The sequence below is a fragment of the Procambarus clarkii genome, chromosome 30 (genome assembly GCF_040958095.1).
Source record: "Procambarus clarkii isolate CNS0578487 chromosome 30, FALCON_Pclarkii_2.0, whole genome shotgun sequence".
In the NCBI taxonomy this organism is placed as follows: Eukaryota; Metazoa; Arthropoda; class Malacostraca; order Decapoda; family Cambaridae; genus Procambarus; species Procambarus clarkii.
The window spans coordinates 19,347,857-19,373,299 of record NC_091179.1 but is presented as its reverse complement, the minus strand read 5'-3'; the positions used below and the strand labels follow the sequence as shown (position 1 = coordinate 19,373,299).

The window sequence follows — 25,443 nt, the reverse complement described above, 5'->3', positions numbered from 1 at the left end:
ATTCTTTGGGCGAATTTTTTCTCTGCATATATTATTATAATATGTACGACGTGCTTTGCTACAGCAAACTTACAAAAAATTCAGTGGGTAACAAAGCTTGAGACCAATCGAATCAATATTCTTAAAATCTTCATCTAAGAATTTTGGAAAGAAGAAAAAATTCGCCCAAAGAATGTGTTATGTTTACCATATTTCTCTGGGTTTGAAAATATTGTCAAAGCCTTGAAACTTTTTGATATACATGTATTGTTTAGCTATGAAAATACTGTTGGTAAGCTATTTGTTAGAAACATCCCTTGTAGTGATAATTGTGTCATTTATAAAATACCTTGTAAAGACTGTAATAAGTTCTATGTTGGGCAAACATCTAAAGATTTGAAATGTAGAATTTTGCAACATAAATCCTCTGTAAGACATGGCCAATTGTCTAATGCTTTGTTTGTTCATTTGTCAGAAGATGCTCACCAAATTGATTGGGAGATGGCTTCTTCAATAACGAATTGTAAAAGCACCAATAACAGAAACATAATTGAATCTGCTTTGATACAGATCACAAAAGAAAGTAATTTGAACATTAGCAGTGGTTTATATAACTTAGATCCATTTTTAATAGATCAATTAAAGGGCAATTTGAGTAGGATCATTGGAACACATTTGTCTCACTAATTTATTGTAAATATTTACTATCTTATGCTATGATTATCCATGTGTGGGCCTGTGTGTGGTTATGAATGGGAGCTGCATCGGATGGGCCAATAAGCCCTCTGCAGTTTTTGTGCGGCTCATATTTATGTCCACTTATTGTACCTCACCTTACTTCACCATTCTCTCCTGCCTATTTATGTCCAGTACTCGACCTGTAAAACCACTCCTGAAGATGTATTAATATACGAAAGTACGTAAGGAAATTCCTGTTTCAATTTTCCTCCGTGGTCTGACACTGTCATATATATATAATATATATTAAAAATATATTCAGGCTTGTTCGCATAATATATATTGTGTTATAGTGCAATTATAATATATTTTTGTATTTTCATCCAGTTTTTCACTTGGTGAAATGCCCTTTAAAAGAGAATAACAAAGGTTATCAAGAAAAGGATTTGGTTTAATACTTGTCTTACTTCATTCCACAGTTTCTTGTTTATAATGTTTAGATATTTTAATTGCATAATTATCATAAATGTTCTATTTACATGTTGTAAGAAAGATATTTTTCTTTGACAGGTGCATGACTTGCTAGATCCCAAAGGGTCTAGACAGACACTGAAGGTGCGAGAACACAACATTTTGGGACCATATGTGGATGGGCTCTCATTACTGGCTGTATCATCATATGAGGCAAGTCAATTTGCAATGTGTAGTTAGTACTGAAGTTCAGAATACAATTTGATTACTGTACTTTGTTAAAATTAGTATTTTCTCTTTAATTAGATGTAGTTGATAGGGATTGCTTATGGTTTTGTTGTTGTTTTTCTCTTATCATCTGGAAGAGAGGTGGCAGAAAGATATGTTAAGAAACCTGCGTTGAATGTAATGAAACGTCAATTTCTGGATGAGCCTCTAGTAGCTTCCTGAAGCTACTATAGTGTGCCATACTACTGGATCCAATCAGTTGCAGAGTTCCATGGCCTGCCAGGGACCAACACCAGAACCTGGTACCATCACTGAGGGGCAAGGAGTGGTGGCCTTTATTTATTAACTTATTTATGCCACTTCCAAGGAAGGCACCCAGAAAGTCATTGAAGCAAAACAAACCACTGCTAGCTTTAAACGAAACCACAGCCTTGAGAACTGCCTAAAGAACTCCCTAAATTATGTAAACAAATTATCAAAATTTCATGAGACTAGTGCAGTCTCCTCCCTCACTGATTTGGGGAAGGGGAGAGGTAGCTTGTAGTCAGCTGGCTGCTCTACCCACAATTCTCTGTAAATGCCCCCAATGACCTGTTTTTTTTTTTGTTTTTTTTTTTTTTTATGCAGGGATATTCCTGTGCAGGCCCTAAGCCTCTGGCTGGCCCACTAAGTGTTGCTTGTTTCTGTTTTACTTGGGCGGAGTATGAGTATTTATGACTCGTATGGTTGCTTTAGTAAGATTTTGCCATATATGTTTAACAACTTCTTCTGCTCTGTTGAATCTAAGTTGAAATCTTACTGGGTTTGTAACTGTGCACTGTGTTAGATAAAGTTCCAGTGGTCTGTCGGGCATTTTTCCGCAGTGCTGACATTTCCTCTCATCTTCCGGAACCTGTAAGCCTATTTCCCATGCACATGGGTATCCAAGCCTGATGCGATGTAAGTGTAGTTCTGTTGTTCTACTGCTCCCTTTCATCAAGCTAAGTGGTTCGTAGTTGGTTGAATTCTTGTACCAACCCGCAGATCCTGATATTGCAACTGCTGTGTTGTGGTCACTGTACATCTTTTGCATTGCTCTGTTTCTAATTACTTTCTTAATCTGTGATAGACTCTGTGGTATGTAAATGTCTACATTTCTTCTCTTAGTTGCAAGTTTTGCAGCTTCGTCTTCAATGTTATTTCCTATTATTCCCACATGACTTGGCACCCAGTTGATAAGTACCCGTCGGCCTTGTCGTTTGAGTGTTTGCATTTCTGATATGACATTTGTGATCAGATGTATGTTATCACATATGTGTTCTTGTTGCAAGGTTTCAATGGTGGTTCTCGAATCTGTATGTATGATAACATGTTGTTGGTGTTCAGCAAGAGCATGTTCCAAAGCCTTTTGAATGGCTAGCATCTCTGTTTGTAAAGTCGAACACCCATTTGAGAGCCTCCAACTATTTACAGAGTTTCCTGCTTTAACTGCAGCTCTGGTTTCTTGTCTCTGCTGGTCTACTGACCCATCTGTTAAGTAAGTGAAGCTGTCGGATGCCAAGTTTGCTTCTGTATGCATCTGTGCAATATTATGTAGCAGATGAGGATTTGTCTGGTTCTTTTTTCCTTCAATAACCATAATCTTAAAGTCTGCTGGCGGAGATTCCCAAGGGGATTGCATAACAAAGTCTGCATGTATTTCGTCGACACCCTTCTCAGTGACTGTGTTATATCGAATGTATTGGTGGTGTTTATCGCACAATGGGTCCACCTGTTGCTATTGTCCAGAGTTAGTGCTCCAGTAATTATATCTTTAAGTGAACTGATTCTAGGTCTAGTCAATATCTTGGTCAGCATGCACGCAGCAATCCCTTTTACCCTTATTTCAATCGACGTTAGCTTGGTTTCTAGTCTTGGGTTCAGTATTTTAGTCCATCTGGGAGCTCCTGTTATGATTCGCATAACAGGAGTGACCTGATGGAAGGTAAGGTGTCAGGAAGTGACCGGGGCTCACCCAGAAGTTGTTGTTTCATTACATTCAATGCTGGTTTTCTGGGGGAAAGCCCCTTGTGGCTCCCTAAAGCTAACTATCCAAGAATAAGGAGGAAATGGGCAGTTACCAGGAAGGAGGGGAGCTTTGCAAGTACCATGAAGAAGAAGAGAGACTCGGCCAAAAAACATGACCAAAAGTCATACAAGGATACTGGTGCCCAGGCCACCTGGCCACTAGAACCCTGCTTGACCTCCAAAACCTGCAAGCCTGAATATCAGCCCAGAACATATTTGCGAAGACAGCCGATAGAGCGGCAAATTTCCGAACATCATGAAAGCAAGGGTAGACCACAGACTAGCTAGACTTAATGACACTGCAGACAACCCGAGAAATAAGATCCTTGGTACTGGAGACCACGGTATCAATCCAAAAAGAATTCATAGCAGCAGAACCAGTGGGACAAAGGTAACAAAGAATTGCCACCGGACACAACACATCATGTGCTCCAGGCCAAACTAAAGGACCCTTTCAGAACCCAACAAACTCATTCTTGGCCAGAAAAGAGGGAGCTGGCTGCAAACGAACAAACTGCCTGCCCACCAGAACCAAACAAACAAAATCTCTGGTGTCAGAGGAGAGCATGAAACTCGCCCATCCACCAACCAGAAGCAAGAAAAACCAAAAACAAAGCCCTCAAGAAATAAGCCTAGACAGAAGGGGACATTGTAAACCAAATGGAGGAAAGAAAGGAAGGAACACGGTCAAGAGACCAATCAGGCTCAGGTGGGACTTGAGCAGGCCTGAGGTGAAGCAACACATGAGACAGCTAGCAAAATGGAGCCAAAGTAGTATCGACTCTTGAGTACAAGCTGTAGTGGCTTTGCCAAAGCCAGGTGATACGAGGTAAAAGTATTTGGCAATGAGATGTCAATCAGGAAAAAGCCAAGACGAAAAGAGAGCACCACCTGCTCAGACACAGATGAACAGCAATGAAGAGAAAGTGACAAAACTAACTCCATAAAACCTCATACTGCTGCTTTGAACAGGACTGCAGGTGGGACACCTTCAACATAGGCACCCGATTGTCACAGAGATGGAGGTAAAGATGCATAAAAAAGTTCAAACACAAAAAAATGGAGGAGGTCGATTGAGTAAAGTATGTCACCGGGCCAACCCTCTGATAGAGGTGGAGTCGTGGAAAAATGCCCAGGTATGGACACTAAGCATGCAGCCTCTGAAACAAAAGCTGAGCTGGCACCCAAGGAGCCAGAAGGATCACTTTTTTCCTATTGGACTCCAGCCTCACCAGGACTTGAAGCAACAGCTGGACTGGGAAAAAGAGCTATAGCAACCCCCACCTTGACCAGTCCAGCTGAAAGGATTCTACCATGAGGGCCTCACAAACGGGGAATAGTGCCGGGTACAAGGGAAGGCGCCGAGACCATGCTGATGCAAAGAGGTCCATATCCAGGTGCCTGAAGGTCTTGCAAAACCACAGGAAGGAGGTGGCATTGATGGTCCACTCCGTGGAATGGAACAGACCATCTGCGAGGATGTTGGACACTACCTGAACATAACCATGTGGAGAGCCAAACCCCAAGAGCCCATCAGAAGAGCTACCCGAAGTGTTCAGCTCCAAAGAGGCAGGGATTGAAATAAACACCCCTGATTGAGGCAGTGAACCACATGAGAACAGACTAAATAGAGCCAGAGATCCATACTCTCAGCAACACATGCCACATGGCCGCAAACTCTCAAACTGGATTATGCTTCCGACAAAGGAGGGGAGATCAATAACCCTGGTCAGCCTGATGATTGTTAGTCACAAAGCCTCAACCAAGAGCCGAGGCGTCCGTGAAGACGTCAAGTGAGGGTGGAGGAAGGTGCCAGGGATCCAAACCCCAAAAAGCCTGAAGAGGAAACTGGAGATGCAGCAGCTGGCAAAGTCCCAACGGAGTCTGCACCCAACAATCTTGATATCAGGGGCTGCTCCAGAGAACAGCCTCCAAAGCCAAACCCTGCCCAGGGAATAAATATAAGAGGACAGCAAAGAGAGGCTCCCACACAACTACTCGAGCAACCACCAAGTCACCCAAGTCTGTCTCAACACCAACAGAGGGCAGAATGCAGTCAGGTCAAGGCCACCAGAGTCAGGGAAAGTGACACTGACAAAAATTCCAAAATTCCATCCTCGAACCATCCTTCTCGAACAGCCAAGTCTGAACCTAGGACAGAACCAAGTGAGACTTCTGCCAGTTCACCAGAAACCTGAACCCAGTGAGCGCCAAGCAAATGAAGACAGGCCACCACAACCTGAGCCAAGCATGCAAACACACATGGAGCCAGATTGAGCCTGAATGGAAGGACCCAAAAGTGATAAGACTGCTACCACATGCCAAAACCTAACCAATCCCTGAACCCCGGATATATGGGGACATGCCAATACATGTCCCGGAGATTCAAGAAAATCATCTAAGTGTCCGCATCGAGCACGAGACGGACCTAGGACAATGTGGTTGTCGAGTAGAAGGGTCAACTGCAAAAAGTCGAGGATGAACCAGAGGTGATGAGAATCCTGTTTCAGGAATGGAAAGAGGCAGGCAACCCACCAAAGAGAGAGAGTTGTTTGAGAGAGAGAGAGGCCATGACCGAGGCCACCCACTCCAAAATAATCTGACAGAGGAGAGGCGAGAAAGCCTGCCCAGTAAGGCTTGAACCCCAAAAAGAGGAAGGCTTGAACCCCCAGGAGGAGGAAGTACCGACCAACTCCACCACAGAATCATGGGACCAGGCATTGGCAAACAGGATAAGCTGCCTACACCATCAAAGGGGCAAACCACGAAAGGGCCAGCTCCAACCCTGCAATCCCACCTTATGCATGGAAAATATCTACAATTCCATCAGGTAATAAATTATTTGTGTTCTACAGAGCCATAAATCTTCCCCTAGCAACTTCTAGCTAGATTAGCCAGCCATGATGTCATTAAACATAACGACCCTAACTTTAAATTTATTCACTTAACACGGTTGTTAAGCTTAACGCAGAATAGATGGTTGACGCCACTCCTTCCGTTGGCTCTGCCTGAGGTACGGACTCCCGAATGTGGACGACTTTGTGTTGGTGTGGTCTCGGCATCTCGTGATCTATGTGACCTTTCCCGACTGCAAGGCTGTCGTGGTGGATGCCTTTCGGCAGGACTGGTCGAGGTAGGGTTACCTGTACCTCTTCCCCCTGGTCCAGCTGTTGCTTCAAGTTTTGGCTCGTATGGAGTCCTACCAAGGGAGAGTAGTCCTCATGGCCCCTTGGTGGCTGGTCCAGCCTTGGTTCCAGGCGCGCCTTGCTTGGTGTGTGAACCCAGGACGTTTCATATGGCTCTGCATATTCCAGCAGGGTGGACCAGTCCGGTACTTGGCTGGTTCGGTCTTCTCCTCTGTCTTCGCATCTTGTTTTTTTACGAGGACTTATCACCATTTGTATGGTGATCAAGTGGCTTCATTTAAGGTGTTCCACCTGAGAGCTTCATCTTGGCGACAGTAGGAAGTTTCCTGGCGTTCTTTCTGCCATTTTCTCTCTCTTTATAGGTTGTCTTCTATTTCAGATCTAGTTATCTTGTTCTTTCTGTCCTGACTTTTTCAGGACCATCATATGATGCGCTGGCAGAACCGCTTCAGCTTGCGTTTGGGGTGGATGTCTCTTCTGCCTCGTTCTGTAAGCTTTCTCATGTTTTGTTTCACCTCTGGCTTCTCATGTGCCGCCTGAGCCGTCCTGGTCCTTGGACAAGGTGCTCTCCTATCTTTCCTCTCCTTGGTTTGTGGTGGTCCCTTTGGTTCAACATTGTTTTTCCAAGGCTCTGTTTCTGTTGGCATTGGCCTCTTAGTGTTGGGTCAAGGGACTGCATACTCTCTCCCAGCGCAGGGGTTTCTGCTCTTTTGCTCCTGGTGGTAGGTTTGTTCGGTTGCAGCCTTCTCCTTCTTTTCTGGCAAAGAACGAGATGGCTGCTTTCTACAGGGGTCCTTGGGTCATTGATGCTTGGTTGGTCAGGCCGGGGGGGTTGCATCATGTGTTGTCTGGTTGCGGCTCTCCACCGTTATCTGCGCGCTTCGGCTTCGGTGGCTGGGGATGCGCTATGGGTTGATCCAGTTCCCCTCATTCCCTGTTCCAGGGCTCGGGGGTCTCAGGTCGTCCGGAGGGTTATTATGTCTAGCCAGCCTGTGATCTATCCTCGTGCCCATGTTAGGAAGTTTGCTTAATTGGCTGCCGTATTTGGCAACATTTCTTGAGCTGATATTTGGGCGCAGGGAATTTGGAGGGTGAACAGGTCCTGGCCACCTGTTATTTTGTTAATGTTTCTGTGTTGCTTTGGGTCGCAGGTTACAGCCAATTACCTTAACTGCCCATTGAGTTTGTGGCGGCTGCCTCGCGGGTAAGTCCCTCATGTTTTATCTTTGGTCATGTAGCTCGAAGAAGCCGAAGGGAAAAATAGCATTGAATATAATGATACGCCATTTTCCGGGTAAGCCACGGAGGCTCCCTAGCAACCCTCCCTCCCTTCAGTCAGCAGTTTTTGCGTTGTTTGGATACTTAACCTCTGAACTGGCATGGCTAGGTTGCCGGTGCAGGAATCTAGGGCTCGCCAGTGCAGAGGCTACGTGGACAAGCTACATGGCAGTGGAATGTGACGTTTGTTTGTTTTCTTATTTCCTTGGGATTGAATGGAGTTCTGCCTCTTTTAGGTTGCAATTTTCTTACTGTGTGGGGTTTGTTTTGTTACGGCTACCTTTCTGGGTGCCTATTCCCGGTCGATGGCAGATAAAGGAAACCCCCAACCACAGTTTTTTTTCCCAAGGCCATTGTTCCCTGTGCCTCTCTGAGGGGGCCAGATTCTGGCTCCTGGTCCCCGATAGGCTGAACTCCTATGACTAATGCCCCGGTCTAATGAATTGCATATTAGTCCGATAGCTGCAGGGAGCTCCTGGAGCTCACCCAGAAAATGGCATTTCATTACAGTCAACGCTGGGTTTTTTTACTCGGCAAATGCTTACACATGTAGACATATATGTACTGTACATGTTTGGATATACATGTTCACAAATTGTAATATATATACACACATTTACACACATGCACACAAGTGGATATAAATGTACACACATGCAACACAAACCCATTTTTTTTTTGTAACTTTTTGTAATAATAATTAATTTAAATAGGAAATAGAACAATTGATTGAAGAAGGAAACAAGGCGAGGACAGTAGCAGCCACTAACATGAACAGTGAGTCTTCACGTTCACACGCAGTGTTCACAATTGTGCTCACACAGACTGTTAGTGATGTTGCATCTGGAGTCTCGGGAGAAAAGGTGAGAAGATTTATATTCTAGTAAAGAAGATATTACTTATTTTCTAAATCTGTTATCTTAATTTCTTTACCCTTATTTAAAATACATTTTTTCTAAACAAAAAAATTTGTAATTACTGTATACTGTATAGATATTTTAATGCAATATTATACTTTTAGGAAATTTATTGTTTTAACCCCTAAAATGCAGCAATCTTCAAAGGTGTCTGCCTGTGCAAAAAAAAAAAAAAATCCTGTGAAATGATACATTTGCATCCAAAAAGTAATGAAAAGAAAATGCAAATACTTACAGTAAGTTTTTCTGGGAGGCTTCTATGGTTGCGCCATGTTGCTAGCTACTTGGATAGCTCCACTGAATTCAATCCACCCTAGGCTCTTGCAAGTCATAATAAGCCTACTGAGAACTAGAGACCGAAATCTGGCCCCCCTCTATAGAGGCACAGAACAGAGGATACTACACAAGTATAACCAAGATAAAAACACTGAAAAGGTGAGACAGTACAGAGAATCAACACAGTAAACATAACATGGAAAACTAGACACCAAAATGAATAAACCACCCAGTCATGAAGCATTTCAATTGCTAGTTACACCTACACATCTCCAGGTGGCTGCGTGCCTATCTACTTGATCATTACAAAGTATCCCACAACCTGATACATCAGTTATTTTGCCTGGTGCTTCATGTCAACATGTAAATGAAATTTTAATAATAAAAGGATAGACTGGGAAAAGTGAAACAGGGAACTTACGAACATTTAGCAGACATAGCTCCTTGACACATGGGAGCAAGCAAAGCATTGGATAAGAATCCAGATCCAGACCAGTTCCACTAACATGCCACATAATAGAAAGTATTTGAGAGAGTGATCAGGAGTCGGGTCACCAGTTTCATGGAGACTCCACAACCCAGGCTAATGTGGATTTAGAGCTGGAAGGTCATGCTTCTCACAGCTACTTGACCACTATGACAAATTCAACGAGGCATTAGAAGAAAAACAAAATGCAGATGTGGTGTACACGTTCTTTGCAAAGGCATTTGATAAATGTGATCATCGAATGATAGCACACAAAATGAAGTCAGTGGGAATAACAGGTAAAGTAGGACGGTGGCTATTAAATTTTGTCGAACAGAACACAAAGAATAACAGTCAACCAAATAAAACTGAGTCCAAGTACAGTTAAAAGCTGTGTACCTCATGGTACAGTCCTTGCACGACTGCTTTTCCTTATTCTCATATCAGATACAGTATAGACAAAAATACAAGTTACAGCTCCATATCATCCTTTGCAGATGATACAAAAATCAGCATGAAAATTACTTCTGTTGAAGGCATTGAAAAACTACAAGCAGATATTAACCCTTAAGCAGCTACCTGTTAATTAGCTGAAATTCCGCAGTATGCTCAAGAAAAAAATTGTTCTGGAAAAATTATTTTTCTTATGACATTGTTAATTAACCTTCAGGAAGTACAAAAATCCAAATAAAGTCCCTAGCTCTTGTGGTTTAGCTGTAGAGACCTGGAGAAGTTGCATATTTTTAGGTAAAATGAGTTGAGGTGCTGCATAGGAATAACTTTGACTTATTTTCATTGTTTCTCACTTTATTTATTTAATTTTTTCATGCTTACAGGTTGTCTCTTATGTATAACTTTAAAAAAACCAGCATTGAATGTAACGAAACACCATTTTCTGGATGAGACCCGGAGCTATCCAGGCTGAATGGATATGTATAATTTTCTGGCATCAGTTAAAGTGCATAGTGTTCTTGCCTACCAGGGACCACAAGCCAGAACCTGACCCCCTCAGAGAGGCGCGAGGAGCAATGGCCTATAGAAACCCCCATGTGGTTGGGAGCATTCTATGTCTGACATCGACCAGGTCTGACACACAGAAAGGTAGGCGTCCCAAAACAAACCCCTATTCCTGGTGAAATTATTGCTACCGTAAGCTGAACAAGTGGACAGAACTCCCCAAACAAAAATTAGCAAACTAGCATGACGACATCACATCGCCGTGCCACTGTCTGTGCAACTCTCCCCTCTCCAGGAGCGGGGAAGGGGGAGCCCCAGACCCCCCATGCTGGCTATCCAACCGACAGTTCTTAGGGTGGATGTCAAGATACGCAAAAAACACTGCCGACCAGAGGTAGGGAGGGAGGGAGGGAGGGATGCCAAGGAGCCTCCAGGTCTCGCCCAGAAAATGGCGTTTCATTACATTCAATGCTGGTTTTCTGGGGGGTGCCCCGTCGGCTCCCCAGAGCTGTATCGCCAAAGATGAGGGAAGGACCCAGGAGATGGATGCCACACGCCCTAACACAAAAAAAGACAAGCCAAACCAAAGGACCCTGCAGACGACCCAGAAGACCCAAACCTCGGAACAGGAAGGAAGGAAGGGAACCGGGCAAACCAAAGCGTGCCCACTGCCACAGAGGCCAAGACGTGCAGAGTATAGCGAAGAGCTGCAACCGAACACACACCACATGATGCACTCACGGCCTGACCAACCAAGCATCAATCCAATGACCCCTCTGGAAAACAGCAGACTCAGACATCACCAGAAAAGGAGACTGCAGCAAATGAGCAAACTCACCACTGGGACCAAACGAGCAAAAAAAAACTCATGCTCCTGAGGAGAGCCAGAAACTCCCATACCCAACCCCAGAGGCCAACGTCTACAGGAAAAAGAGACCTGAAGAAACAAACCTGAACCGAAGGGGCCACAACAAACTGAGGAGAAGAAAGAATATAGATCTCCCGGGCCAACGACCAGGATGGCACCGGAAGGCATGAGCAGGCCGGAGGTGAAACAACGCACGAGATAGCTAGTGGAACGGAGCAGAAGGAATAGCAACACCGAATGCAAGCCGGAGCGGCCCCACTAGCACCGCCTGATTCAAGGTGACAGTATTCGGCACAAGATGACAGTCCTGGAATAACCCTAAAAGGAAGGACAAGACAACCTGAACAGAGACCGAAGTACATCTACGCAGTGATAGGAAAACCTGGAAGGACCGCCAGGAAACTACATGCTGCCGCTGAGACAAAGCACGCAGGTGGGAGACCAACAACAAAGCCACCAGTGCCCATACAAGTGACGAGAAACTAGAGACAAAAACCCCAAATGTGAAGACTCGAGGGGAAGAACAAACCAGCTTCGTATTGGGCTGGACTGATTTGCAAAAAAGAGGCAGAGCCGCGGGATGACCCTCAGGTTTAGACACAGAGTAAAGCAGTGCCCCAACCAAGACTGGGAAGGAACCAGAAGGAACGGCTGCCAGGAAACCAGGAACCCAAACCCGCTGAGCCGAGAAAGAACCAACCAGGGTGAGCAGACATGCCCTGTCCGGGAGAAACAAGGAGTCCCTGAAGGACCAACAAGGCCAAAAACAGATGACAAGAAGAAGAATCCGCTTGCCGAACTGCAGACTCCGCAAACAGCAAGGGCAAAGGGGTGACGAAAACTGAAGAGCCAGGGCCCAGGCAGAGGCCAACGAGGAAAATGAGCACCACGAACCGAATCGCAAGACGCGAAGCGAAAAACAGCGACCCCGCAACCCGCAGGAGCAGCACAACCAGCTCCAGCAGGGGAAAAAAAATGCTGACCAGGTCAGCATTTTTTTTGTGGTTTTTGACATCTAGCCTCAGAACTGCAGGGTGGATAGCTGGAGTGGGGGTTTGGGGCTCTTCCTTCCCCCTCCTTGGGAGGGTGGGGGTTGCACAGACAGCGGTACAGTGACTTGGTGACATCATGCTCGTTTGCTTGTTTTCTTTTGGGGAGTTTTGTCCACTAGTTCGACTTTCAGTAGCAATATTTTAACCAGGGTAGGGAATTTGTTTTTTGGGCGCTTACCTTTCTGGGTGCCTGAGCCTGGTCGATGGTAGACGTAGAATGCTCCCAACCACATGGGGGTTTCTATAGGCCATTACTCCTCGTGCCTCTCTGAGGGGGCCAGGTTCTGGCTCGTGGTCCTCGGTAGGCCTAGAACTCTATGCACATTGACTGATGCCAGGGTTTAATACATTCATATCAGTCCGGTTAGCTCCGGGGAGCCTCCTGGGTTTATCCCAAAAACTGGCATTTCATTACGTTCAATGCTGATTTTATTCATAATGGATATTGCTATTTTTGTTATACGTACTGTAGTGTAAAACTATAATCGGTATTATGCTTATTACTAGTAGTTTTCTTTTACAAGAAAATAATGTACTGTACTTGAAATTGTTTAAACATAGTCTAGTACATTATAAATGTACAACTGATTATGAATAAAGTTATTGATGGATTGAAAGGTTTGTTTGATTACACGTAGAGTTTGGTTGGCTTTTATTTGATCACAGCTGCTTTGAGCAGTTCTCAATGACTGGCGTGTATTGTCATGCTTTACTTGTAAGGTCTTGATTTTTTCAGTGATGAAGAAAATTTACTATCCTTGTGACCAGTTGAACTACAGTAGTTCTAGTGTAAAGAAAGCTACCATATACTGTTCTGTATATGTTTCATGTGACTAAATTAAAACAAATTAGTATTTTACATTCACAAGTTCAAATCGCATAGAAATTTATGCAAATAATTTATCATACTTATAAAATTAGATAGTTTGCTCTGTATTGAGTTAACTGCTAAATTTTAAGAAAAATGAACTTTAATTTAAAAGTTAAATAGAAATTGGAATTTTGAATGCAATTGATCTTTTAAAAAAATTCCTTTGCTTTCAGGTGTCCAAAATGTCTCTGGTTGATCTTGCTGGATCAGAGAGAGCTGTCAAGACTGGAGCAGTTGGAGAAAGATTAAAAGAGGGTTCCAATATAAATAAGTGAGTTGTAAATCCTATAATTGTGGATATTTTAAAAACATACTGTAATGATTTACCTGATTTCTACATAAATAACTAAAAAGGGTCTCTGGAGTGTAATGAGTATGTATGGAGATGGAGGATTACCTTTAAATGCTGTGAAGATCTTTTATGTAAGAAGTAGAGCATTACATTAACAACCACAAAAGCTAAACTTTATATACCAGTCATTAGAAGAGTTCAATGCAGAATGACAAAATTCATCCCAGAACTAAGTCAACTACCACATATGCCAATGTATAAGTCAACATTTGAAGCCTAAAAATATCACTCCAAAACCAGGGGTCGACTTGTCCGCTGAATGTGAAATATAAACCTTTACCACTGAGAGTTAAAAAAGCTACAGCAAGTCACTCAGAGTTACACCATGAGTGACATCCTGTGAGTCACCCTGCAAACTCACCATTTATAATAGCTGATCGGCATACTAGTGATACCACCAACACAAAGTGGCTAGTTGTTGAACTATGGGTTCGTGGGGAAAACTATTGTACAGGCCGTCTCTTCTGTCAGACATTACTGAAGATGCAATAACTTCTATATTACCAGTATTTCTGTGGCAAGCCCCTTCGGCTCCCTGGAGATATAACGGGCTTATGTGCTTATGATAGACCGTGACAACAGTTAATCAATGGAGTTCTAGGCCTACTGGGGCCCCCCGACCCTTTCCCCGGGATGGGGATGGTGGGTCCCAGACCTCCACGTTGGTTATTCTCCTCAGTTCAAGAGGCTGTTGTCAGTGGCAGTCGACCAACTCTGGCTCTATCCTTTGAGCAGTGCTGCAGAGCGGTGTTGTTGTTCAGTATTGGTGGTGTGTGAGCCAGAAGTAACACAAGAGTACTGGGGCTGCATGTACCTAGGGCCACCTTCCCTAGGTGCCCTGTAAGTACTGCCCCTGCGGCCTAGGGTTATCTTCCCTGACCCGTTCTAGAACTACTTCCGCATGGTTCTGTTGCTGCTCGGTGATTGCCCGCCCTTGGGGGTTCAGCTGGGGTGGTTCTTACTCCTGTTTAACCTTGGGTAGGATATAGTTTCGTCATTGGCTGGGGCACGAGGTACTGTTCTGCTGTCTGATATATGCATAGCGAAGGGGTTCTGTTTACCTGGAGACATTGTGCTTCTGTGGGGTTTTTCTTTTGTTTTTGTTTTTTGTTTTTGTTTTTTGTTTGCCTGGTGTGGGGGTAGGACCACTTACATGATTTTGGTGGCCCTCCACCTAGGTCCCTGTGCTTGCACACATCGCAGGGGTTCAGCTTTTAGTTTGTTTGCTTGGTAGCTCTGGGATAACCGGTTAGCGGTACCTCGTCTGGGCTTCCCTTAGCAGTCAGCTTAAGGGCCCCTGGGAACCCCCACTGGGGTTCAATGGAGGAGACCTCCGAGTCCCACCTCACATTGAGTGAGTTTGAAGGTTGCTCTGTCCCTTTGACTCAGGGTGACACTCAGTCTTTGCCTCTGCCATGCTGCCTGTTGGGTCAGTGGCACCTTTGACTCGGACTTACGAGTAGTGTTCATAGCTTGTACTCCAATTCACCCAGTCCACTGAGATTGATATTCGGGTGCATGCAGCTTCGGCGTTGCATGTGCGGTTTAGGTTGCTTCAACGCACAACGCACAAGGTTGCTTGCTTTTCTGGATGCCCCGCAGCTGCCCCGCTTTGGTTATAGGGACCCGGACTTGGGAAGTGTTAGTCGCCTCGACTTTGGCTTCATTTGCACCCCCTAGTCCTTCTCCTGCTGTGGTTCATCCTGCTTCCAGTTTCCAAATGTCTGAAGGTTTTGGAGTTAGGGCAGGGTTTGCCTGGTGAGTCTCGGGCAGCTTCGGGGATTGCCCCTTCCGGATCGGTGGCGAAGGCAATCGAGCCTGTACCTCCTGTCGGAGCTTTTGGGTCATGCCAGCAGGGCCCCCTTCATCCCGGTTTTTCCTGTGAACTTTGCTTTTTCTCCAGAGGCAGAGGGTTTGGAGGACTGCTTGGCCCCTGGGCCCTGATGTGGAGGTTCCCAGGCCTGGGGAGGAGTTGACTTGGAGGATTAGGCCCCATTTGACCCCGTTTGGTTGTTGGTACAGGGCTGGCAGGGCAGGCCCCGTTTGGTTGTTGGTACTCTCGGGGTGGAGGTTGTTGTGACAGGGGGAGGGGTTTTCCTATCCTCCCCTCCCTGAGCGATTTTAATACGAGTGCAACTCCTCCCCGGGTTCGATTTCGGGTTCCCTTGGGTTCTTCGGTTCCCCTCCTTCCAGAGATTTTCGGCTTCCCACATCACACCGAAGGTGGTATGGGAGGCTCTTGCGACTTACCTCTTGTGAGGTCCGAATTACGCCTTGTAATGGGTCCTTCTTCTTTCAAGTTTGGTCCCCTCATTTCCTTACTGGGTGAGTTATGTGGTGCCAGAGTCTTCCTGGTTGGTGGACTGCCCTTTCTTTTTGTAGGGGGTGTGGCAATTGTATTGTCGAACCTGCGCGCTTGAATGGCTGGAGTTGACTACGGTTGTTCAGATTTACCTAGGGGGCGAGTTTGAGCACCTCAATGCGTGCTTGTTCGCTCCTGTTTTTCCTCGTGATGTCGACCAGGTGCAGCTTCATGCGCAGGTTGCCTCCATTTCAGCGTCCCTGGTGATCGAGGATTTGTGCGCTCGTGGGCATTTGGCTTTGGTCTTGCCTTTCTTTTCTCTACTGGAGCTGTCTTTGGACTGGCCCGAGGAAGATGTGGAGGAGCTGGGTTTCGGGCATCCAGCCTAAGAACTGGTGGGTGGATCGCCGGCACAAAAGTCTGGGGCAACCCCCTTCCCCCACCCAGGGAGGGCAGGGGGATTGTGTAGACAACGGCGTGATGACTTCATGCTCGTTTGCTAATTTCCATTTGGGGAGTTTTGCCAACTCGTTCGGCTTTCAGTAGCAATTTTTCACCAGAATAGGGGTTTCTTTGGGGTGCATACCTTTCTGGCAGGCATACCTTTCTGGGTGCCAGACCCGGTCAATGGCAGACATAGAATGCTCCCAACCAGACGAAGGTTTCTATAGGCCATTGCTCCTTGTGCCTCTCTGAGGGGGGGGGGGGCAGATTCTGGCCGTGGTCCCTGGTAGGCCAGAACTCCATGCACATTGACTGATGTCTGAAAGTTATACCTATCCATATCAGCCTTTACAGCTCCGGAAAGCCCCTGGGAGTCGCCCAGAAAATGGCATTTTATTACATTCCACGCTTTTTTTTTTTTTTTTTTTTTTTTTACATGTACGTGTTCAGGGAAGGGAATTTATCATTTTACAAAGATCAAAAAGTTTTTTGCGAACATTTGATTAATGCACACAGGGGAATGTCACAATAAACTCAGTGCATTGCAGTGGTTAATTAATTATATGTACAGTATATAACTTTTACACATCATGGTACAGTGTACAAAACAACATACAATACCATAATTATGCCAAACAATTTGTAGAAGTAGCGGATGTTAGGGCTTGTGGGAGGTATTCTTGCCAATTTTGTGTGCTACCACTTGGAGTGACATTTGATTCTGTCCTCAGCAGAGTGCAGAAATGTATTGGGTCTAGCTCTCCCATTTTGAAAGCCAAAGAACTTGGTCAAACATAACTTATATTTAGAACACTTTCTTATACTTGAATAAAGGTTGATTTGGCAGTGAATGTCAATTTGTTTTTGGAATAACTGAATTCAGCTATTGAAGCAAAAGAGTTAAGCCAAAAACTTCATCTAATAACTACCTCTATCGTATAAATTACATAAGATCATTTGCATGCATGTACATAATGTAAATTATTTGCATATGTGTAAATATACAATAATTATACTGCATCATTTAAAATAATTTCAGGTCATTGACTACCTTGGGCTTAGTAATTTCCAAGTTGGCAGATCAAGCCGTTGGTAAAGGGAGGGGCAAATGTGATAACTTTGTTCCATACAGAGATTCTGTTCTCACTTGGCTTCTCAAGGTTAGTCATGTTAATAAGCTGTTACATGTTAAGTTTTGTTACATGAATCAATAGTAATTAAAATTCAAAACTTTATAAATAGTTGTACTGTATATTTATAAATTAGTTTCGCAAAATTTCAATACATTTATTTACCTTTTAAAGATGGCCACAGTACAGTAATAGTATAACATTTAATCACTTTTATATATTGTATAATTTAGATTTAAGTTTAGAAGTGCCATTACACACAGAGATCACACTAACGTGATGCATCAAATGAACAAATCCACAAGGGCCGTGACGAGGATTCGAACCTGCATCCTGGAGCATCCCAGACACTGCCTTAATTGACTGAGCTACGACAGGATTAAAAGGAATGAAACCGAAGTTCTACCGAAGTTACTGGATCCCGTAGCCTCTCCGAGGCACAAACCAGGATTTTACACAACCCCCCCCCCTCCCCCTTGCACAGAGGGCATGGAGGACGGCTCTGGCCCTGGGCCCCTATTTGGGGTTTCTTGGGGCTTTGGGGGAGCCAGCTTGTAGTGTTGGGCTGCTGTGCCTTCTGGGTGAGGTGTTAGTCCTCTCCTTCCCAGCTGCGGGTGTTTTCCCACATTTGCGGGTGTGTTTTGGTGCATTTACACCTGGTGCGTTGCCTTTTGGCTGCTTTCTTTTGGGGCGGCCATTTTCCTGTGAGCGTCTCCCCAGTTCGCCACGAGGGCGGCGCTGCATTTTGTTTACATGTGGCTGTAATAACCTAAGTGTAATTACCTACATGTAGTTACAGGATGAGAGCTATGCTCATGGTGTCCCGTCTTCCCAGCACTCTGTCATATAATGCTTTGAAATTACCGACGGTTTTGGCCTCCACCACCTTCTCACCTAACTTGTTCCAACCGTCTACCACTCTGTTTGCGAAAGTGAATTTTCTTATATTTCTTCGGCATCTTTGTTTAGTTAGTTTTAATCTATGACCTTTTTTTCTTGAAGTTCCAGGTCTCAGGAATTCTGCCCTATCAATTTTATCGATTCCGGTTTCTATTTTGTACGTAGTGATCAAATTCTCATCTCCTTGGTTTGTGGTGACCCCTTCGGTTCAGGACTGCTTTTCTAAGGCTCTTTTTCTTGTTGGCATTGGCCTCTGGGGGTCGAGTCGGGGAGCTTCATGCTCTTCTCCGGTGCAGAGATTTCTGCTCTTTCAGTCCTGGTGGTCGGTTTGTTCATTTGCAGCCGTTTCCTTCTTTTCTGGAGACAAAGGAGACTGCTGCTTTCCAGAGGAGTCCTTGGGTTGTTGATGCTTGGTTGGTTTGGCCGGGGGTGCATCATGTTTTGTACCCGGTTGCGTCTCTTTGCCATTACTTGTTTTCACCTTATTGTATTCACCTAATTGAGCTCTGCTCTTTCGACCTGCCTATCAACTGTTTCTAACTACTACGGGTACTACTATTTTTTTTTTCCACATCACACACACACCCCAGGAAGCAGCCCGTGATGGCTGACTGACTAACTCCCAGGTATCTATTTACTGCTAGGTAACAGGGGCATAGGGTGAAAGAAACTCTGCCCAATGTTTCTCGCCGGCGCCTGGGATCGAACCCGGGACCACAGGATCACATGTCCAGCATGCTGTCCGCTCGGCCGGCCGGCCCCCAAATGTGCACCATGGCCTCCGTGGCAGGGGACATGCTTTGGGTTGACCCAGTTTCCTTTCTTCTCTGTTCCTGGGCAAGTCCAAGTCCTGGGTCTTCCAAGTCCACAGGATTATTCGGTCCAGCCAGTCTGCGGTCTATCCCAGTGCCCACGACATTCGTAAGTTTACGGCTTTGGCTGCTGATTTTGGTAATATGTCCTGGGCTTACATTTGGACCTGGGGCTTTTGAAGGTCGAACAGGGTCCTGGCCGCACGGTACCTTGTTCATGTTCCTGGCCCTCCCCCAGGCGTGTGTTCTCTTGGGTCGCAGGTTGCAGCCAGTTGTCTCAACTTCGTGTTGAAGAGTGAGTTGCAGCTACCTCCCAGGTAAGTCCCTCTTTTCTTTTATCTTTGGTTAGGTAGCTCCAGGGAGCCAAAGAGGCTCTCCACAGAAAACCAGCGTTGAATGTAATGAAACACCTTTATCTGGATGAGACCCAGAGGCTTCCCGGCATTCCCCCTCCCTCTGGTTGGCATATTTTTCATGCTTTTGATACAGTATTCATCCTCTGAACTGGGGTTGGGTAGCCGGCACGGGAGGTCTGGGACCCCACCTTCTCCCTCCCAGGGAGGAGGGAAGTTGCGCAGACAGCAGCACGTTGGCTGTGGTGACATCATGCTTGTTTGCTTGTTTTCGATTGGGGAGTTCTACTTGCTAGTTCGACTTTCAGTTTCCGATTTGTAACCAGCTGTAGTTTGTTTTGGAATTCCTACCTTTCTGGGTGCCTGACCTGGTAGATGGCAGACATAGACTGCTTCCAATTACACAGGGGTGTCTATAGGCCATTGCTCCCTGTTCCTCTCTAAGGGGGCCAGGTTCCCATGCTGGTTCCCGGTAAGCCTAGAACTCCATCGATTGACAGTTGCCACGGCCTAATATATACACATCAGCCTAATATAGCTCCAGGGAGCCTCCGGGTCTCACCCAGAAAATGGCATTTCATTACATTCAACGCTGGTTTTTTCTTCAGTTAGAGTGAACTTGAATCCTTTGCTCCTTGCACTTTTGTGATTGGACCAGGTTTTGGCCTAAAGTCTCCAATGGGCTTTTACAAACTTGCAAGGGGCCTGGTGTGATCAAATTGGTGGAACTATCCAGGATGTAGCAACAGGGAGCCACTGAAAGACCCATCAGAAAGAGGCATTTCATTACATTCAGTGCTGGTTTTTGATCAAAGATAAAAACAAGGCCAAAACAGAGATGTTTCAGTAAGAGGATTAATTGGACACAATAGAAATTAAACATTTAATATTCAGGTAGAACATGATATTTTTGGTCATTGTGATTTTCAGGATAACCTTGGAGGTAACAGTCGCACTGTCATGGTTGCCACAGTGTCTCCTGCAGCTGATAACTTTGAAGAGACTTTGTCAACTCTCAGATATGCTGACCGAGCAAAAAGAATTGTTAACCATGCTGTCGTCAATGAAGATCCCAATGCCAAAATTATACGAGAATTGCGCGAAGAAGTTGAGACTTTAAGGACACAACTGCTGGTATGGAGATTATTATTTACTGTATTTTAACTAACAGTTTTATGTAAATTATTTTATTTTATTTTATGTGTAGAGCAAATTTTCTGGAGGGAGCCCCGTGTGGCTCTCTGAAGCTAACTTTGAGATTGCTTTATACTAAAAATCATATCAGCCACAGCTAGTTATATTAGGCCTACAGGGAAGACCTGAGCCAGACCCCTGGCCTGCTTCACAGACACAGAGAGCAGGTAATAATCAGCCACCTTTCCAGAGAAAGCCTCCATAAAATCAGCACAGCTTTACAGACAACTGGAAGTTTCACAGACATGAAGCTGCAATAAACAGCCAAACAGCTACTACAAATGAGTCACACAGAACAAGAAATTCACTCAAACGAGATTGAAACAGGTTAGTACCGATTACCACCACCATGTGGTCTGTACCCAGCTCCCAGCTGGCTCTCCAAGTCAATTCTGTTCCTGATGTTACTGTCACCACACCAACTTGTAGTGCTTCCAGTCATACTATCTTGTGGCTGAGCCCCAAAGTTTCAAGGTAAGGCCTGTTGGGGCCCAAATCTTCCTCGTATACAAATGCCAAATGCTTGTTAATCCAGCCACCAAACCCCCTGTTTATGAATGTAAACAGTTTACACACGATTCACAACTGATGACGGTTGAACATTTCTCAAAGAGTGCTTCCCCGACGACCTCTGTGTGAACCACAACATTGCAAATGCTTCACCCACGTACAGTAATTCAAATACAAATAATCGCCAGCAGAACCTAAATACCTAACAAATGTCCCTAACTTTACATAGAAATTTAATATATAATAATTTTAACTTATCTACAGTATCAGAATAAACCAATTTTGAACCCACGGTATGTTAAAATTGATGGGATGCGTATGGGAGAAATGGCCGCTACTCTAACGAGCCTGGACTGAGGACGGGTTGGGGGGCCATTTGCTTTGTTGTATTGTTTACAATTTTAATGTAGCTTCAGGTGTGTGTGTTTTGATTTCTGGCTTCTTGTGTGCATTTGGCACTTTGTGTGTGTTTTGGGTTGCATGTACTCAAGGTTTTCTTTACTGTGTGCCCACTAATGCTGTCCTTGCACAGCCAGAGTTGCCTTCTCTGGTGTGTTTGAGGTTTGTCTCTGTGAGACTGGCTCACCGGAGTGGTGTGTTTGTTTACACAACATGCTGTGTGTGCCTCCTGTAGCCAGGTGGTTAGGATATAGTTGATGGCCACTCATTTGGCAAGTGGGCCCCAGTGCCTTAATTGGATACCCACATAGTTTTGCTTCAGGCCCTGGTAATCGCCTCCTGTCTCTGTTGTGGTCCTTAGGGACAGCGCAGTGAGCCTGGTCTTACATTTTGAGAGTTTGAATGGAAGTTCATCATCTCTACAACCTGATGATGATTATTCTTTTTGCCTGCGCCATGCTGCTTGTTTGGTTGGCGATGGTTTTGTCCTTGAGTCCTGTGAGGTGAGGTGTGCTCACACTGAGTCTCTGCCTTGACAGATTCTGGCTCCCAGTTGAAGTCTTTCCAGGCAGCTGCCGCTTTATGAGCAAGGTTTGTCCATATGAAGCATTTACTGTATGTGATTGGCTAGAAGCCCCTGAATTGGCCCATATGGTGTTTAGGGATCTGGAATTGGGGGTGTTAGCAGTCTCCACCTGGATTCAGTCTGCATCTCCTCTTCCTTTCCCTGCTGGTGTGGTTCACCCCACTTATGATATGCCCTAGTGGCATATCTAGGGGTATGGCAAGTATGGAATGTGCCTTGGGTTCTACTTTAAGGGGGGGCATCACTGAGCACTTTCTATTAAAGTCAGATAAGCTATCCTTGGATAGTGAAAAAAATCAATTTCTTCAGATATGCTCTGTCTTTGATTATATTATTATTATATGTACTTAAAGGATTTATGTCCTTTACATATAAAAATATAATTATTATTGTGTTACTGCACCACTGCTGATAATCACGCTCTAAAGATGTGCGAAATGCGTGGCATTCGCAGTGGATGCCTTTCAGCAGGACTAATCGGCCGAGCGGACAGCACGCTGGACTTGTGATCCTGTGGTCCTGGGTTCAATCCCAGGCGCCGGCGAGAAACAATGGGCAGAGTTTCTTTCACCCTATGCCCCTGTTACCTAGCAGTAAAATAGGTACCTGGGTGTTAGTCAGCTGTCACGGGCTGCTTCCTGGGGGTGGAGGCCTGGTCGAGGACCGGGCCGCGGGGACACTAAAGCCCTGAAATCATCTCAAGATAACCTCAAGATAGTAGAGGTGGAGTTACCTGTACCTCTTCTCCGGTCCAACTGTTGCTTTGGGTTCTGGCTCAGTTGGAGTCTTTCCCAAGGAGAGTAGTCCTCGTGACCCTTGGTGGCCGGCCCTGTTTTGTCTTCAGACGCTGCTTGATCGGTGTCCGAACCCGGGGCATTTCCCACGGCTCCGCCTCTTTGGGCGGGTCAGACCAGTCCAATATGTGGCTGATTCGGCTTTCTTCTAGGCTCTTCGCATCTGGTCTTTTGACGTGGGTGTATCACCATCTCTATGGTGATACACCCCATGTCAAAGCACCATACAAAAGATACACCATACAACAAAGCCACCCACAGGTGGCTTTGTTGATGGTGTCCCACCTGCGAGCTTCGTCTCGGCGACAATGTGAAGTTTCCTGGCAATTCTCTTCAGCATTTTCTTGCTCTTCATAGGTTCTTCTTTTTCGTATTGGGTTGTCTTGTCCTTTCTTGGTTTCTTAGGACTGTTAGTTGAGGCTTCTTACTGTCGCCTCTTATTGTGCGGCGCTGGCGGGGCCACTCCAGCTGGCGTTCGGGGTGGATGTCACATCCGCCCGTTCCATACGCTTCTTGTGCCTTGTTTCACCTCCGGCCTGCTCATGCACCGCTTGAGCCGTCCTGGTCCTTGGTTTGGGTGCTCTCTTATCTTTCCTCTCCTTAGTTTGTGGTAACCGCTTCGATTCAAGATTGTTTATCAAAGGTACTAATTGTTGGCATTGGCCTCTGGGGGTCGGGTCGGGGAGCTTCCGGCTCTTCTCCGGCACGGGGGTTTCTACTTTTTTGGTACTTGTGGTAGGTTTGTACGTTTGCAGCCTTCTCTGCCTTTTCTGGCGAAGGCCATGACTGCTGCTTTCCGGAGGGGGTTCTTAAGTTTTTGATGCTTGGTTGGTTCGGCCGGGTGTGCATCATGAGTTGTCCGGTTGCGGTGCTTCACCGTTACCTGTGTGCTGGGGATGCGCTTTGGGTTGATCTGATTTCCCTCGTTCCCTGTTTCCGGGCTAGTCTCTCCCAGGTCGCCGCAGGGTTATTAAATCTAGACAGCCTGCGGTCTATCCTCGTGCCCGTGCCATTCGGACATTTGCAGCTTTTGCTGCCGTGTTTGGTAACATGTCTTGAGCTCACTTTGGGCATGGGGATTTGGAGATCATACAGGTTCCTGGTTGACTGTTATTTTGTGAGCGTGTCTGCTCTTGGGTGTTCTTGGGCTGCTTTGGATCGCAGGTTGCAGCCTGTTGTTTCGACTTCGCGTTGCGGAGTTTGTGGGGACTCTCTCCCAGGTCAGCCCTTTATTTTCCTTCTCTTAGGGTATGAAGCTCCAGGGAGCCGTAGGGACTCCCCTCAGAAAACCAGCGTTGAATGTAATGAAATGCCATTTTGTGGGTGAACCCCTTGGGTCTCATAATTTGTCAATTAAAAGATTAATGAATTTGACTGGTATTTCTGGGGGGAGCCCCTACGGCTCCCCGGAGCTTACCAGGCCGATATGTTAATGTCAGACTTTGGCATCAGTCATGTGTACGGAGTTCTTATGGGCCTACCGGGGACCCTGAGCCAGAACCTGGCCCCCTCAGAGAGGCAAGGGGAGCAATGGCCTATAGAAACCCCCGTGTGGTTGGAAGCATTCTATGTCTGCTATCGACCGGGTTAGGCACCCAGAAAGGTAGGCGTCCCCAAAAAAATCCCTACTCTGGTAAAGCCGCAAATGTGAAATCAACAAATCTACTACCTGACCCATACAGGTAATATTACACCAGGCTTAAAAAGTTCATACCCAAAGCTGTGCAAAGAGCCTTCAACTATCTAAATAGGATTAGTTGCCAATCTGCCATGAGAGGCAAGGCAAAGTAATTATAAGTTAAAGTGATAAGCAGCTTGGAGCAGAGAGAAGATGGAAAAAGGGATGTAATAGACTGTTCAGCTCTGCTTGTAGATATCCAGCATATGACAGGTTGAAATTTCATTTCATTCAATAAAATTTGCCAATAGGGCTTGAGAATTTGTCAGTACATTACTCGAAAGTGAGTAATGAATAGTTTTCTCTAACTTTTGTTATTTTCTTTTCTTCCTCTATCTTACATTTCAGCATGCAGCATTTTAAATGCATTATTTATATATCATTTTGTGCAACAGTGTAATATATCCCTTATACTAGAATTTTAGAAATAAATATGTACACCACCTTTCACTTGAAAGGATCATTGTTTGCATCAAATACATCACTTAAACAAATCAGGTCTCATTCCATGTAGTTTGCCAAATTGAGGTTGCACTGTACCTTCTTGTAATTAAATATTCAAATAGTTAGTTTTAAAAGGTATTATTATTATTATTTATTATTTATTATTATTATTATTATTATTATTATTATTATTATTATTATTATTAAGTAATGGCAATGTCTATTCACAGACATAAAAACACAGGATAAAAACCCATACTTGTGTATTTGTGAGATTTATGTAAAGTTACTCCAAGTCTTTTGCACTCTCCT

The 25,443-nt window shown here is 45.0% G+C and overlaps 1 protein-coding gene across 6 annotated transcripts in view; it reads left to right on the top strand.

Moving 5' to 3' along the window:
* Khc-73 (Kinesin heavy chain 73) overlaps positions 1 to 25,443 on the top strand; it is a 228,395-nt gene that overhangs the window by 61,138 nt on the left and 141,814 nt on the right. For all 6 annotated transcript variants that reach the window (XM_069334000.1, XM_069333999.1, XM_045753956.2 and 3 more), the window contains exons 5-9: positions 1,228 to 1,341; positions 8,540 to 8,689; positions 13,407 to 13,504; positions 17,371 to 17,491; positions 20,457 to 20,660. In XM_069334000.1, coding sequence (XP_069190101.1) covers positions 1,228 to 1,341; positions 8,540 to 8,689; positions 13,407 to 13,504; positions 17,371 to 17,491; positions 20,457 to 20,660 — 687 coding nt within the window. The remainder of the gene's footprint in view (positions 1 to 1,227; positions 1,342 to 8,539; positions 8,690 to 13,406; positions 13,505 to 17,370; positions 17,492 to 20,456; positions 20,661 to 25,443) is intronic.